At 39.1% G+C, this 15,221-nt stretch overlaps 1 protein-coding gene across 23 annotated transcripts in view; it reads right to left on the reverse strand.

The window, feature by feature from the left end:
• Nucleotides 1-901: 901 nt before the first annotated feature.
• tcf7l2 (transcription factor 7 like 2) overlaps nt 902-15,221 on the reverse strand; it is a 162,612-nt gene continuing 148,292 nt past the window's right edge. For 3 of the 23 annotated variants that reach the window (XM_078413473.1, XM_078413475.1, XM_078413482.1), the window contains 8 exons: nt 12,917-13,057; nt 12,497-12,659; nt 11,696-11,803; nt 11,321-11,369; nt 10,467-10,539; nt 10,117-10,189; nt 9,062-9,086; nt 903-3,577 (listed from right to left, as the gene is read on the reverse strand). In XM_078413473.1, coding sequence (XP_078269599.1) covers nt 3,126-3,577; nt 9,062-9,086; nt 10,117-10,189; nt 10,467-10,539; nt 11,321-11,369; nt 11,696-11,803; nt 12,497-12,659; nt 12,917-13,057 — 1,084 coding nt within the window. In that variant the 3' untranslated portion in view covers nt 903-3,125. Of the gene's footprint in view, nt 3,578-9,060; nt 9,087-9,374; nt 9,429-10,116; nt 10,190-10,466; nt 10,540-11,320; nt 11,370-11,695; nt 11,804-12,496; nt 12,660-12,916; nt 13,058-15,221 lie in introns of those variants that run through there. The other 20 variants (XM_078413474.1, XM_078413484.1, XM_078413483.1 and 17 more) reach the window with 20 other exon arrangements.

The following is a 15,221-nucleotide window of genomic DNA, read 5'->3' on the forward strand; positions in this document are numbered from 1 at the left end:
TGTACTGAACTAGAGTATGTGGTAATTTCACAATTAAAACAGAAATGTCCTATTGTTTACCAAACCTTAAATGCAAGTTCAATCGTGGTATGATTGTGCAATGATTCACCTTATCAATTTATTTCTGAACCAGCAATAAGTAAGACTTGGAACTATTTACAACTTTTTTTTTTAAAGCCAAGTCCTTTATTTGAAGTAAAGGTAATCTGATTACGAAATATAATTTCTGGTAATCAGCTTGCAGCAATAGCAGTAGAAAAATAGGATCTACATATACACATCAGGGACAACAGAGTCTGGTGAACACTTACGTACAAAAAACTCCCTTTTATCTTTTTTTCAACAGTATTGTAAATCCCAAAGATGGCTACTTCTGTGATTTCCTACTTAAAGGTCCCAACCATTGTTCAAGTGTTACATGCAACATTATGCCCAGGGAATTCAGCATTGAGAATGATTTAACAATCATGTAATTCTGTCGATCAAACACACTTTTTAAAATGTATCAATGTGGTACATTCTGCATATCAGAACCAGCTGTGATTTGAATAACTGTAGGGTAAAATAAGTACCATACACAAAGAGTGGGCAAAACAGAGGATCTATAGTGTTCAGTAAACATTATGCCATGACACCAGTTATGGAGCCAAACAAATTGCAGTAACAAATTCTCGGTTTGAATTAGGGGAAAAAACTGCAGATGTTGGTTTAAATCGAAGGTAGACACAAAATGCTGGAGTAACTCAGCGGGTCAGGCAGCATCTCTGGAGAAGGAATGGGTGACGTTTCGGGTCGAGAAGGTGTCAGTCTGAAAAAACGTCACCCATTCCTTCTCTTCCAAGATGCTGCCTGACCCGCTGAGTTACTCCAGCATTTTGTGTCCACCCTCGGTTTGAACTAACTTTTAAAGCCTTTTGCAAAAAACAAATGAAAAATGGGATATGCATTTGTGAAACATGAATGAAGCTTTCAAATTTAAAAAAGTTTAAATCCAAGGAGTTTCGACATCATTAGCCGGAGATAATTATACTCCACTTACAGGACATTAGTTTCTCAGACAGAGATATAGTTCAAACAATACTTAACAAGTGCACGATTAAAAGCTCAGTCAACAAAGCGTAATACCTCAGCACCACGTCTGTTAGTTGTTGATTATGCGTTGGACTGCTTTAGCAAAAGAGAAAGGACCCTTGAGGCATCACTGGCAATAAGTTTGGATCTCAGCATATACCCGTGCACATGGAAACGGCAACATTTGCTATCAGTTTCAGAGTCAAGATAACAAATCCTGACATTTTTATCATCAAAAATTCCAAACCAGTATGTGTATCTGAAGAGGCCACCTTTTTAAAAAATCAAATCCATACGATGTATGCTTCTTGCAATATCTCCACATCCACAAAACTTCAACAGCAACATGTGGGTCTCTCTGGAGTGCATCCTGCCACACATTATCTGAACTTGGCAGAGGCAAAATGTGACATTCAAAGTCTTGTCGGTGCCCCTTCAGGCTGACGATCCACTTTCTTCACAAGGCTTTGACGGAGTGCACACGAACACCACAAGAGTTCTCTGCACATACTAAGTTGCTTTTATTAATCCAGAACTGCATGCTACAGATACTGTACAGCATGAACATTGATTCATTACAAAAATGGTTTCAGAACAATAAAAATGGAAAGAAAATAAAAAGGAGCAAAAAACAGAACAGGAACATCACAGCTGTTAGGAAACATTGAGAGTATTCACAAAAGGTCATCAGCTTCTTAGTAAAATGGAAAAAAAGACAGCTATACAACTGTTTCATTTCTACTACAATGGCACCAAATGAATGAACTTTTTCATCAGTTGTATACAGCCTTTGCAACATCAACATGCCTATTTTAAAATTTACTAAATACCTACTGATAGTAGTGTACATAAAAAGTGGCAGTTTCAGTTCAGAGTAATTTCCCCAACGTACAGAAAATTTGGCCCGTGGGTTTCATTAATTCTCACCCTTCAATGCTTTGCTTTATAAGATTTTTTGGATGATTTGCCAATAGCTACCAAACACATTGCGTTATAGCTTAAACTAGTCAGCAACATTAAAACTACATACATACCTATGTTACCTCACAGCTAAAAAGGACCAAAATACAGCAAAAATGGGGGAGGGAAGATGTATCGACCGTTAAAAGTTTGGCACAGAATACATACATAAGATATAGGTTAAGCAATTCCAGGTTTGAGGCCACTGTCCACTATGGGGCTCTCTACGAGTGATCAGGTGTTTTTTTTATCTTGTAGTATTTCCAAAAAAAAATCCCCCCTCCCCCAATTGCCTTCAAGTTTTCTTTTGTACAATGGCTTTTTCTCAGCAATTTTGTGCACTTTTTTTTTTAATAACGCCACTACCTTATCCATTTGGTGACAGTCATGTATCACAACAGAGGAAAAAAATGTTAAATCCTTGGTAACAAATGAATCTTTTCATATATAAGATGTTTACACTAAGCAAAAAAAAAACTTTATACATTGAAGAAATGAAAAATATTTAAAAGAGACAACATACATGATACAACAAGCATCTCTAAAGCAATAAATACTACTGGTCCTATAGCGTTGTAATTTTTTTCTTGCACGCTCCCCCCCCCCCCCCCACCCAAAAAACAACGCCATGGAACAATGCATATTAACACAGTTTTCCCCATTATTTCTGTACATTTAAACAATAACACGCAACATCACAAAAGTTGTTCCACACAATTAACAGGTGGCACTGCATTCATTGTGCCCTTAAGGATAAAAATGGACGTAAAATGATTGGTTCGCAAGCTCTTATTTAATACAAATAATACAGCGTAGCCAACTCCTTCCCACAAGGGCTTCTTTGAATCTGATAGTAGTCTCTTACTCGTGAAGAATCCACCCAGTAAGAACCACATAACAGTGATGAACACGACAGGTTTTGAAAATGGTTGACAAGAGGTTGGCAGGATCTCTCAAGGCTTATCCTACATATTCAAAGAGGACCTTGAAATAACAATGGGTCAAATATTGACCAATGCACTCCATAACATCTACTAACGTGTAGCCATATGGCACAAATGAAATAAAAGGAACACTAGCAACTATGCTAAAAGCTATTCTAAAGACTTGGTTACAAGTGAAAGTGGCTGGGACTGTGTCTCTTGCAAAGCACCGTGGGAATGAACAATTGACATGGATGAAGTCGAAGGTCGAGTCTGCGATGACGACGAGGATGTGGACTGGTGCAAGTTTCGGTGCTCTAATGCCCCGTTCTGGCAACTAACAGCGGAAACTGTGCTGGACTTGAGCGCAGAGTTTTTCAACAAGGCAGAGGAAGATGGCGAGGAAAGGTGGGCCAAAGGATCAGGTTTCATTGTAAGTGACAGAGGTTGCATTTGTTCAGTCTGTGGATCAGAGTCTGCGGTAGAAGGGCTTAACATGGAAGGAGAAGGGGGAGGAGAATCTAATATGCTTCCATCTGAAGAGGGTGGGCTGGCGCAGCTGCCTTCACCTTGTATGTAGCGAATGCACTTTTTTTTTCTCCTAGAAACAGGGAAAGATTTATCTGTAAATAAAGGGCAAAAAGACTAATGGAGTTGGTTATTTGAACAAAGAAAATAATCTTATTCAGGCAACAAAGTTGTATCCATGACATTTAAAACTTTAACAATTAATTCAATCCCCAATTAAGGCAGCAAATCTACAGGGATTTACAAATTTGCTTAAATATAAAAAGATAAAGCTTCACAATGTGTGAAACTAAATTACAACATTTTACATTTATCTGTTAAGAACCACACCAAATTGAGAAAGTAAGGAGAAAAATACTAAAGGACAGAATGAAAGGAGGAAAAGGAATAAGAAATCATGAAGAATTTAAAAGGGAGAGAAAAAAACAAGAATAACTGGTTCTATGGCCTGCAGGCTGTGGCTGAATCTTTAAATGGTCTGCAATGGAAAACAAAAGTCAATGAATGTTTGGTTGATTCAATTCATTAATAGTTTTCCTGGTATGCGTCACTTTCACTCCAGCTATCTGTGAGGGGAAAGAAGGATTTTTTTTTATAGTGCGTCGGGATCAGTTACCATTTTGGCTATGGATTCATTATTACGAGAGTACATTTGGTTTATCTTACAAACAAGTAATAGTTCAACCATCAAGTAAAATTTGCAAACAACAGCATGTAGTATTGATCAGTAGAGGCCCCCACTCAATTCTTACCACCAAGAGAGGAAGATGAATGTTAGTATTCACAGTTTGAATCATTTTTTTGCACTTCATTTTACAGAAGGGGGGGGGGGGGGGGGGGTGCATAATTTATCTTGCAAAATTTGCTCTTACAATCAACACTGTTGTTCCCACACCATTTTGGAACTTGACACCCATTAAAGCCAGTACACATATGTAGGGCCAGGGTGGTAAGATACAGTGAGCCAGTTTAAGCCACAGAAGCCTGCTAGGTCAAATCTGTGGTACCACATGAACCACATGCATGCAATTAAACTTGAGGTTTGCCAAAACAAAAAGGGCAGTAGAACAGATAGAAACATGCGAGTGAAGCAGTACATCATGCCACATTAGAACAAAAGCTGCAGCTGGAAGGACCAACTTGGTGGGCTCAAAACAGAGAAAGAAATGCAACTAGATAATTGCCAAATGAATAGGGGCTTAAGACCAACCCTACCCAATATTATTGCCAGTCACTGACAAGCATAGTATAATTAGTCTTCACTTAGCTCAACCACTGCCCTGCTGAAGATGGAAGGTTCCCTGGGTTGGAATTATCACGGTGTATTTAAACAAATTGGTAGTTTATTATTTCCTGGCACTCTAAAAAGTTAATAAACAGCAGCTCCCAAAAAGCAATATATGTGGACACAGGTACTGCAGATGGCGGTTTACAAAAAAAGACACAAAGTGTTGGAGTAAATCGGTAGGTCAGGCAGCATCTCCGGAGAACATGGATAGGTGATGTTTTGGATCGGGACCCTTTTTCTGGCTGGAAGTCTTCAGACAGACATTTGACAGTCTGAAGAAAGGTCCTGCCCTGAAATGTCAGCTATCCACATTCTCCACAGAAGCTGCCTAAAGCACTGTGTGTAAATGTATTACAAATGCACACACTAAGACACAGCGCAAAGACAAAGGTCTGTGCCTGGACTCAATCTGCATCAGCACATTGCAGATAGATGACCAATTTCAGAAACTTAACAAAAATGTCATGGGAATACCTATAGCACTATGAAGGTCAAATCAAAAACAAACAAATATTTCCTCAATAGCCAACTGTGAAGCAGAGGAGGGGGGGGCACGAATAACATTAGAAAACTTCAGCAACTGTTAGTCATGCAGGGTTAATATTAAGCCAAGTGCCAAAGATCCTCCACAATTTCAAACCTTTATGTCAACCCTACCAGTTTGTTCCTCCGCAGCAAATTCCCAATGCTCTGATAATTAACGTAGCACTGTGGATCCCTCCCACTTTCCTAGTTGTGGTAGAAATTAGTTTATTAAAAAAAAATAATAACAGGGAATATTCCTTATTTTCTGGGGTAAAGGTTCTTTGTCAGCCAAAGTCTCCAAATCATCCTTCTGGACTTGGAAGACTACATTCTGGTAGAAGCTCGGCTCATTTTCCTCATTGCCTAGTGCAAGTCTCCTAATAACAGCGTGTAAGCGTTACGAGGAATTGAATGAAGAAATGTGAAACCCTAGCAGAATTATTTGGGTTCAGACTGCGCTGGCAACAGCCAGTGGCTCCGAATGGAACTGCCAGCATCTAGATGTTCCCAGGCAAACCAGCCCTGGACTGATGTAGGTTTCTGAATGTGACAGAAACTACAAGTGTGCCAGATGGAGATCCCTAGTGTTTCACCTCTCCAATCCAACACCGGTCAAACTCGGTGTAGGATCAGAATCCCCATCCACATGAATGGGAATTCCCAATCCGGAGAGTCACAGAAGAACAATAACATTTATTTTAAACTTTTCAAAATTATTTCCAAGTGTTTTTATCTTTTAACATAGTTTTCACCAATTTTGACAAAAGCAGCCCTGTTAAAACAGTCAGAGCTGTCTAAGGACAACCAAGGCTGGAGCCTCAGCTTTTACAACTAAGGCCGACAAGAAGTAATTCAGGCCACTGGGTATTCCACTGCGAATGGTATGTTAGCATTCATAGCGAGGGGATTTGAGTACAGGAGCAGGGAGGTTCTGCTGCAGTTGTACAGAGCATTGGTGAGACCACACCTGGAGTATTGCGTACAGTTTTGGTCTCCTAATCTGAGGAAAGACATTCTTGCCATACAGGGAGTACAGAGAAGGTTCACCAGATTGATTCCTGGGATGGCAGGACTTTCATATGAAGAAAGACTGGATAGACTCGGCTTGTACTCGCTGGAATTTAGAAGATTGAGGGGGGATCTTATAGAAACTTACAAACTTCTTAAGGGGTTGGACAGGCTAGATGCAGGAAGATTGTTCCCGATGTTGGGGAAGTCTTTTAGGACCGAGATGAGAAAGGTTTTTTTCACACAGAGAGTGGTGAATCTGTGGAATTCTCTGCCACAGAAGGTAGTTGAGGCCAGTTCATTGGCTATATTTAAGAGGGAGTTAGATGTGGCCCTTGTGGCTAAAGGGATCAGGGGGTATGGAGAGAAGGCAGGTACGGGACACTGAGTTGGGTGATCAGCCATGATCATATTGAATGGTGGTGCAGGCTCGAAGGGTCGAATGGCCTACTCCTGCACCTATTTTCTATGTTTCTAAAGTCCACCTGTAAAAACTGTCCTCTGTTTAGTAACATTTCCCAAAAGGTTGGTCTGGCAATCAGTTGCAGGTCTTGTGTCTTGGCTTGCAGAAGCCAGTATGTTGCTGGCAATTTGATTGCTCTATCTATGCAAGTAAGGAGTTACTAATCGATCTCACGATTTCGTAGCAGGTTGGAACTATTATCTAATTACATCGTCTCTTAAACCTGATTTTTTTCTCTCCGTATAACTGCTAATTACTTTCAGCTTAACTATCAGGTGTGACAGCCAACCATCAGCCTGCGATATTTTGAAAAAATGGCAGAAGTGAATTGAAATGTTTCGGCAGCTCCCTGAAACAAATGTCAAAACTAAAAACAAACTACTTTGGTTGTAAACCCTTGCCTTTCCCAAAATTAAAGAGAGGGGCCACATGTAGTTCAGGGAGGCACAGACAAGTTGGGCCAAAAGGCCTCTTTCTGTGCAAAATAATTCCAAGATTCACTGAGCAAATTCAAAACATTGCTTTCATGAGATTTGAAATTTCAATCTTCAGTGTGTAGTAATTTAGTTGGCCATAACCTCATTGAAATTTACAGAATAATGAAAGGCACAGATAAGAGTGGATGTGGAAAGGATGTTTCCACTGGTGGGAGAGTCCATGACCAGAGGTCATAGCCTTGGAATTAAAGGGCGATCTTTTGGAAAAGAGGTGAGGAGGAAATTTTTTAGTCAGAGGGTAATCAGTCTGGAACTCATTGCCATAGAGGGCTGTGGAGGCCAAGTCAGTGGATTTTTTCAAAATCTTGATTAGAACAGGTGTCAAGGATTATGGGGGGGGGGGGGGGGGGGAAAGCAGGAAAGAGGGATTAGGAGGCAGAGGTCAACCACGATGGAATGCCGGAGTAGATTCAATGGGCCAAATGGCCTAATTCTACTCCCATAACTTGTGAATAACCAAACAAGTAGTTGATAGAATGGGATGTGCCTGATCATCACAAATTTAAGGAGGACACAAATAAGAAGCACATTTCGGAATATCGATTAACTGTTGTGGAAGGAGTGGATGAGGACACTGGTGGGATGGTTTAGACCGTGGCTGCGTTAGTGCCACATGGTGACAGGACTCACCAGTACTCAGTGCCTGGATTCACAGATGAAGAAAGGCAATTTGGATGCAGCACCAATAAAACGACTGCCTCTCTGGGAACCACAACCAGTAAGAATGACACCACTTTTATGAAAGAAAAGAATAAACATACTTTTGCTTTAAAAAAACCCCAATTTAGCTAACCTAAACAAATTGGAGTATTCATCCCTATTATACTGAAAGCAAGGGACTGTTTGGGAGATTTGTGACAAAATGGTGTCAGGAAACCCAAAGTTTTATTTGAAATGAAATCATTATTTCATAGCTCTTTATTCAACACTATTCCAAAAAGCTGGCATAACATTGTACACATTCAATCTAATTTCTGGAAACATTTCCTTAGTCAACAATAACCGTTGGTCAAACTGCATACTGGAAATGAGAAAGTGACACCTCCAAGGTGAAGCATATTGCAATATTTTAAAAAAGGAAAAATGTATTTAGATCACTTGAAGAACCCCCATAAGTGTTTGCCTGAATTCTGATTTATTACTTTTTTACTATTTACGTTAACAATTTGAGTAGACCGTCAGAGTGACTTTAACATTTGGTAATTAATTTGCCAAAGGCCTCACCAGTACAAAGATCCAGGAGTTCACTACAGTTAAAGTGATGAAAATTCTTTAAGGAATTGCTGTTTATTACTGCTAATGTATAGATCCTCCCAGTATCACTTGGCATTTGCCTAGAAGTATTCCCTGATGTTCATCCATCACTTGGCAATTGTCATGCTGCATCTTGCATAATATTTGCTTTTAAATTGAGCACCATTTACTAGAAATGACACATTCAAACGAGCAGACGAACAACTCAATTTACTCATCATGGAGTTTAGTCAGAAGCACAATTATACTTAAATATTCATTACACTTTAAGATCATGATTATAGAATGATGGTAGCTACGCTTTACATGCCAACAAAGACAAGAGTTAAAAAGAGACACACACAGGTGCACAGTCTCTCCAAACCTCATTACATCTGCAGACTTTATCCATGCATGTTCAATTATTGAAAACTAAATGGGGTGAGAGAGACTGTAACACATTCTGAAATAGGGGAAATGAAGTATGAGGAGGAGGAAAACAGATCAAGCATCATGTGTACGTGATAAACAAAAAGGTTTTAACTTTGAAGAAACAAATACCTACCATGACAACATTCCCACTTCAAAGACTGCATGTGTCAGGACAAAGAAATAAGATTTAACCAAATGCGGTCAACAGGAAAGGTGTATATAAACAGGACAAAACATTCATTCCCTCTACCCAGTCAAGTCCTAAGAATTAGAGAATTGGCACCAGGAAAAGTTGAGAAAATTCTAGAGTATGCAGATTAGCGTGGTGGATAAGCCTTTGACCATTTGATGCCTGAGTTTGTTTAGTTAAACCAAATTGCAAGAAAACTAAGAGAAAAAAAATTAATTGTTACTTAAAAAGATATTCCAACAGATTTTGCACTCGCCTGAAAATGAAAGTTTCCTCTGAACGAGCTTGTAGCTGGTATGACGCCCAATTACTAAAAATAAATTGGCGATTAATAGACAAAAATGTAAAGACATAGTTACTGGAGTGTACAAACACCTTTCTGCTTCTTGGAAACTTTTGTTGTACAAAGCTGCGATAATTACTCAGGTGAGGCAACTACTGTATCTCACTAAGGCAACTTTTAAAAATAAATATATTAAATGGTAGCTCTGCATGATGAAATTCCCCATTTACTTACTAGAATAGACTCATGCACAGATAAGCAGTGCACCATGTGCACTTAGAACTGCAATGTCTCCATGTTCACCCAAAAGTGGGGGTGAATTTTGTACATTATATAGTTATACATATATAATGGAACTTTTATGCACCATGGGGAGTTAGCAGCCCCAGCAAGTTTCGAGTCTCCTCATGTCCTAGGTTTCACTGCACCAATCTCCGACACAAGGTCACAGGCCCATCGCAACCACCGTTTGGGGAGGGCCAGAAAGGGAGGGGGTGGGGGAAGAATGAAGGTGAACAGTGCTTGCAAGGAGACAGACCAATGCTGCTAATAAAAGGCCACAGGTAAAATAAAAAGAAAGGGAAATAAAAGGAAAAAACAAATCTGCAAAAAGCTATAGAATATTAGCACATTAGAGCACAGGAACAGTCACATGAAGGCACTACAAATCCAATAAAGGGCATATTTAATTCCGGACGGCCTAATGGGAGTATACCTGCAAGGTTTGCACCATAAATTCTGTTGGTCTAGCCCGAACAATGCCCGACACTTCTTTGGAGTATTTGCATCTGTTAGCATGAAGTAAACAAAAACAGCAAATGGAGGATACTGCTCACTGGATGTGACATCTCAGCCAGAGCTAGTGGTTTAGCTGGCCAAGTTGGCATTCTCCCCTCATCACATGTCGAAAAGAAAATCTAAAATTCACACTGCCTAGCACCAACAGGCGCAAGGGTTGGTATCAGCGTCCAATCCAAACACTGAAACAGTGAGAGCAAGGAGGGGAAAGTGCCAATTTAAACCTGCTGAAACCAACCATAGCAAACCTGGGAAAACGATACACACCTGCACGGGCCGCACCAGTTATTCTGTTGATCAAGGCCAAAGCGCGCTCGGCATTTCTTAGGAGCGCTCAGATCTGAACAAATTGGAAGAAAGCGAGCAGAGGAGACAGAAAAGGAAGAAGGAGAGACAAGAAAACAAAAAGGAATAAATCAATTTATCTGTTACCAGTGATCAGTAATGCCCTCTAATTTCAAAAAAAAAGTATTTAAAAAAAATCAAAGCTGTATTTTTTTGCACCCATTTTAAAAGCACCAATATTGTGTGATAATACAAATTTGTATTATTTTATAGATTTTAATTAGAATTCACAAAAAAAAGGAAGTAAGTGGGTTGAATAAGGAACCTGCAGGTTAGCACCAGTGGAAGATGTTAGGCTTGAATCAGGCTAAAAGGTTAAAGTGATTTGCAAAAGAAGCTGGATAGCAGAGTCAATTTTACATGCATGCCATCCGAGGGCAAATGTAAAGTAGGATAATGGGATTAGTCCAGCAGGCAAGGCTAATTACATGGGGATGCGTCAGAAAACAGGTACAGCCCAAATTAATATCAATACAAGACAATAAGTACAAACTACAATAAGCTTTAAAACACTTCAAGTTATGACAGCTAATGCATTTTTTTTTTAAAGTGTTCTATAAAATCAAGCATTAAAATGTCTAAGATGCATGCACTGATTACTTTATCAGTCTTGAAAAGGCAAACCAGCCATAAAATTAAAAATGTACACATACCATCAAAATTAACAATGTTATAAAACATGGTTAGCAGCAGCTAGGGCTTCATGTGATTAAATGTCGCTACTCTGATATGTGAAGGGTGCCTTCTATTATGGGAGATAATTGCTGCCTACTTACCATTGGTCTCCCCTGCCTGCTTTTCCCTTTTCCTCTTCTTCCTCTTGCCCTATTAGGGAGAGCAAGCAAATGGGAAGGGGAGGAAACACAAGCTCAGTTTGTACATGAGGTTCACAAAACCATGCCAACCAGACTCAAAACACTACAAAAGAATAAAAACGCTCAGTTCGATCAGCATTGAGAAGCAGAAACAATAAGAAGGACAGCTCTATGGCATGCACAAGGTCCTCAAGTCGGCAGGATGCCGTCAGCTTCACTCCAGTCATTATTTGTAACATTAAACTGACATGTATGAAGTTTATGCCACTGGGCCTGTGAAAAAAAGAAACAGGGAAGGGAGAGAGAGCAGAAAACGTGGTGGAGAATGGAACTCACATAGTTATCTCGTGCTGACCAGCCTGGGTAAAGTTGCATGTGAAGCTGCCGTTCCTTTCTGGCTAACTCATAGTATTTTGCTTGTTCTTCTCTGGTCAAAGCGTGCCACTGAGAACAAACAGGGGGCCAGGCATGGAGGGTGGTGGGGTGAGGGAGAAACAGAACACGTTAATCACATTAAATACTTGTATGAATTGATCCTTGAGAAAGATTATGCATTTGTAAAACCTCAGGGTTGCATTCCACAATATAACAGCAAGCATCAAGGTTAATCTGACTATCTATACGTATTAATATGCAGTAATTAAGATCATGAACTGGAATTTACCAGTAAAAACAAACCATAGCAAATCATTTACTCTTTACTTATGTATGTGGCAAATAATTTAACTGAAAATCTCCCTAGTTCGAATATAAGGAAAAAAAGATACTCTTGTTCTGAAGCAATTCAGAGAAATGGAAAGTGAATTTTAATTGTTTCAGACGAGGAAGTGTTATTCAATGAAAAAAGTGATGGCTAGCGTGCAGGCCTTCTGAACTGAATCGATACCGACACTGCCTTCATCATGCTACTCCACTCTATTTTAAATGCAGGCATTCCACAGCTCATTATTAACATACCAAATTAACACTGCATTTTGTATTTTTCAATATTAGAGTATTTGCTTCCAATCTTTGCAGCCATGTGATATAAAACTAGTGAAGATCAGTGTGAAACTCTAAGCTGATTGCCCTAATCAGTCAGATGGCCTCTCTCCAGCACTCTCTTGTATAGTAGTCTCATTGGTTTAAGATGCTTACCCTTCGGCCAAGGATCTGATTGATTGCCGCACTCTCTTTCAGCGTGCATTCCGCTACCACTTTTGCTCTCATTTCCTTCATGTACAACATGAATGCATTCAGAGGCTTCTTTATGTGTGGCTTTTTCTTTTCCTCTTCTTTTTTGGCATCCTGATGATGTTTTCTGAGGGAACATGTACAATTACCACCTACATCGGTGAGACTGCCGTGGTCCTTTCTTTTCCAAAAAACACCAGAAAACACCAAAGCGGAATTGAAATAGAAGCATACATTTTATAATCTACACGAAAGATGCACATTCTTTTTAAATTCTTTAAAAGTTTTTTTTATAATGTCAAATAGATCTCCAACAATGTTTTATGTTGCAATATCGCAGCTAGTTAAAAAAGCAAGTGCTTTTCACACAATGATAAAACTTACGAGTTGTTGAGGGATCCGATGTCGCTCTGGGAAGACTCTTGTTTGACCGTTGGTGTGACTATGGCCGGGTGTGGTATTCCCGTTGTGTGCAAACTGTGGTGTGGTGGAACCATGTGCGGGGGGAACCTACCAGACAGAAAACTGTGTAAATCAACAGAACAAAAATGAATGAGTAGAAGGAATGGACACATATTTGATAAACAACATATACAATTATAATATATCACAATCACACTTTATAATTACTGACATTAGAATGATCTTTACACAACAGTCTTAAATGCATGGCAACTATAAAAATACAAATTTCATGCTGTATAATGTTATACGGTATATAGATCAATACTAAGGCCTTCAGATACGAAATCTTAAAGAGCAACTTTATCTGGACCTTTCAATTATTTGTCTATGCAGCAAACATTTTTATCTGTCTAATTTTATATTTAATCAAATCAGAATTTCTGTCTTTCTTCAGTTTGAATTTGTGCTACATCAACTTCTTTGCAACCCATCATGAATTGAAAGCAGCACAATTATTTCATGTTAATATAATAATGATATATTCACCACTTCATTTTAAAACAGTAAATTGATTTTGGAGTGAATATATTTGTCCAATTGCACAACATGCGAAATGCTATGGTATTAGCCGATGGGCATAGACTTCTTATTCCGAGAATGAAATATTATCAGAGTGAGCAGTAAAAATACCATTTACAGATAGCATACAAACATAAGACAGTACACCAGGTGAAACATTTTATCGGACACTAGAGCTTTCAAAACCTCAAGAGTATTATTCTTCATGTGATGAAGTGGTTACATTCAGTTCATTACCTGAAGAGACTTACAAGGGTTCAGAAGTTAATGGACACTATAAAATGTCAATCTATCATAAGGTGATTACTTCCACACTATCTACAAAATAGTTGAAATTTGGTTTAGCTGTTGCATTATTTAATAGATATATCTGCATAAGGATATGATAAATAACATTTTATGTTTGATATAAATGCATTATATAGATATAACTATATAATTCTGAAGGAATATATAAATAAAAATTTCCATTGTAAAAACTGAAAATTCTAAACAGTTAATTATGAAAAAATCCTGACTGCTTTTATGGCTTCAAGCCAGAATATAATGATGTGCATAAACTTGCAGGCCATGTTACGAACAAACTCATTTTTGTTCCATGGTGTCTCTGGGGCTTCTATCACGTTCACTCTCACTTTATTTCACTGTTGACATGTTTCTGTTAACTGCATGTCATCTGCCTGACTTCGTTTTATGTGTGAGCTGTGGGATGCTTTTTCTCCCCCTTGCAAAAAAAACAGCCTCTTTGAGTTGCAGCTAGTTTGTCATTATTCCCCCTCCTCTCCCTGTGCAGTTGTTATCTCTCATCTTTTCCAAGCTCAATTTTCCCGAGCTTTCTGAACCACCGCAAACCCACATTATGGTTTATACATGATGCTGATCCCTTTGAAGGCGGCACATTTCAGAGCGGGCCCTAGTCAGGAAAAGCACCTTCAGCCAATTTACTAGGCTGAGGGGGCCCGAAGCTCTAACATCTCAATCTAACAAGGTCACAGGGTGGCACAAGTGAGTGTCAGCTATTGCTGTTTAATTGCCAGTCTATGCCTCTCTGCTGTGTTTAAAGTATAATGACCCATCACTTAATTCTAAGAAATCACTGCCCTACTGCTGGATGGAATAAATATCAAAAGGTGTGCTCTGGCAGGGCATGGAGTCTACATTTCCTATGGATGTCATACGAATAATACAGACGTGTTTTTCCATCACCCGACTACCGCACAAACCCCTTTTGTTCTTTTTCTCCCTCCTTACATCGGAATAACTAATGTATGGCCCTTTAGGAAAAACTGCTAAGTTGTTTTAACGATTGCCTTCATGAGTATGAAGATCATGTTCCTTCACTGATAATGTGACCCCTATTTGTGGTGGAGGGGGGATGAAGGCGGGGATGGGGGGAGAATGAAGGGGGGGGGGGTGGGAGGAGGAGGAGGAGGAAAGTGGAGGTGCAATCCAAAGTTAGCCATGTAAAACAAGAAACCAGCCTTACGTCCTCTTTCTTGTGCTGTGTATCAATTACTCTCACAGCTGGTGCCTCACCTGACAGGTATACCAATATATAGGTATAACCAATGTATAGGTATACCTGATAGGTATACCAATGTAAAAACAGTAATTTTGAACTCTGCTAACACATTCTTTTTTATTCTGGTATTCCACAATAAATATTTTTGCTATTCTGCTGGATTTTTTTGTGTGTTTAAAGTAT

The sequence above is a fragment of the Rhinoraja longicauda genome, chromosome 16 (assembly GCF_053455715.1).
Source record: "Rhinoraja longicauda isolate Sanriku21f chromosome 16, sRhiLon1.1, whole genome shotgun sequence".
In the NCBI taxonomy this organism is placed as follows: domain Eukaryota; kingdom Metazoa; phylum Chordata; class Chondrichthyes; order Rajiformes; family Arhynchobatidae; genus Rhinoraja; species Rhinoraja longicauda.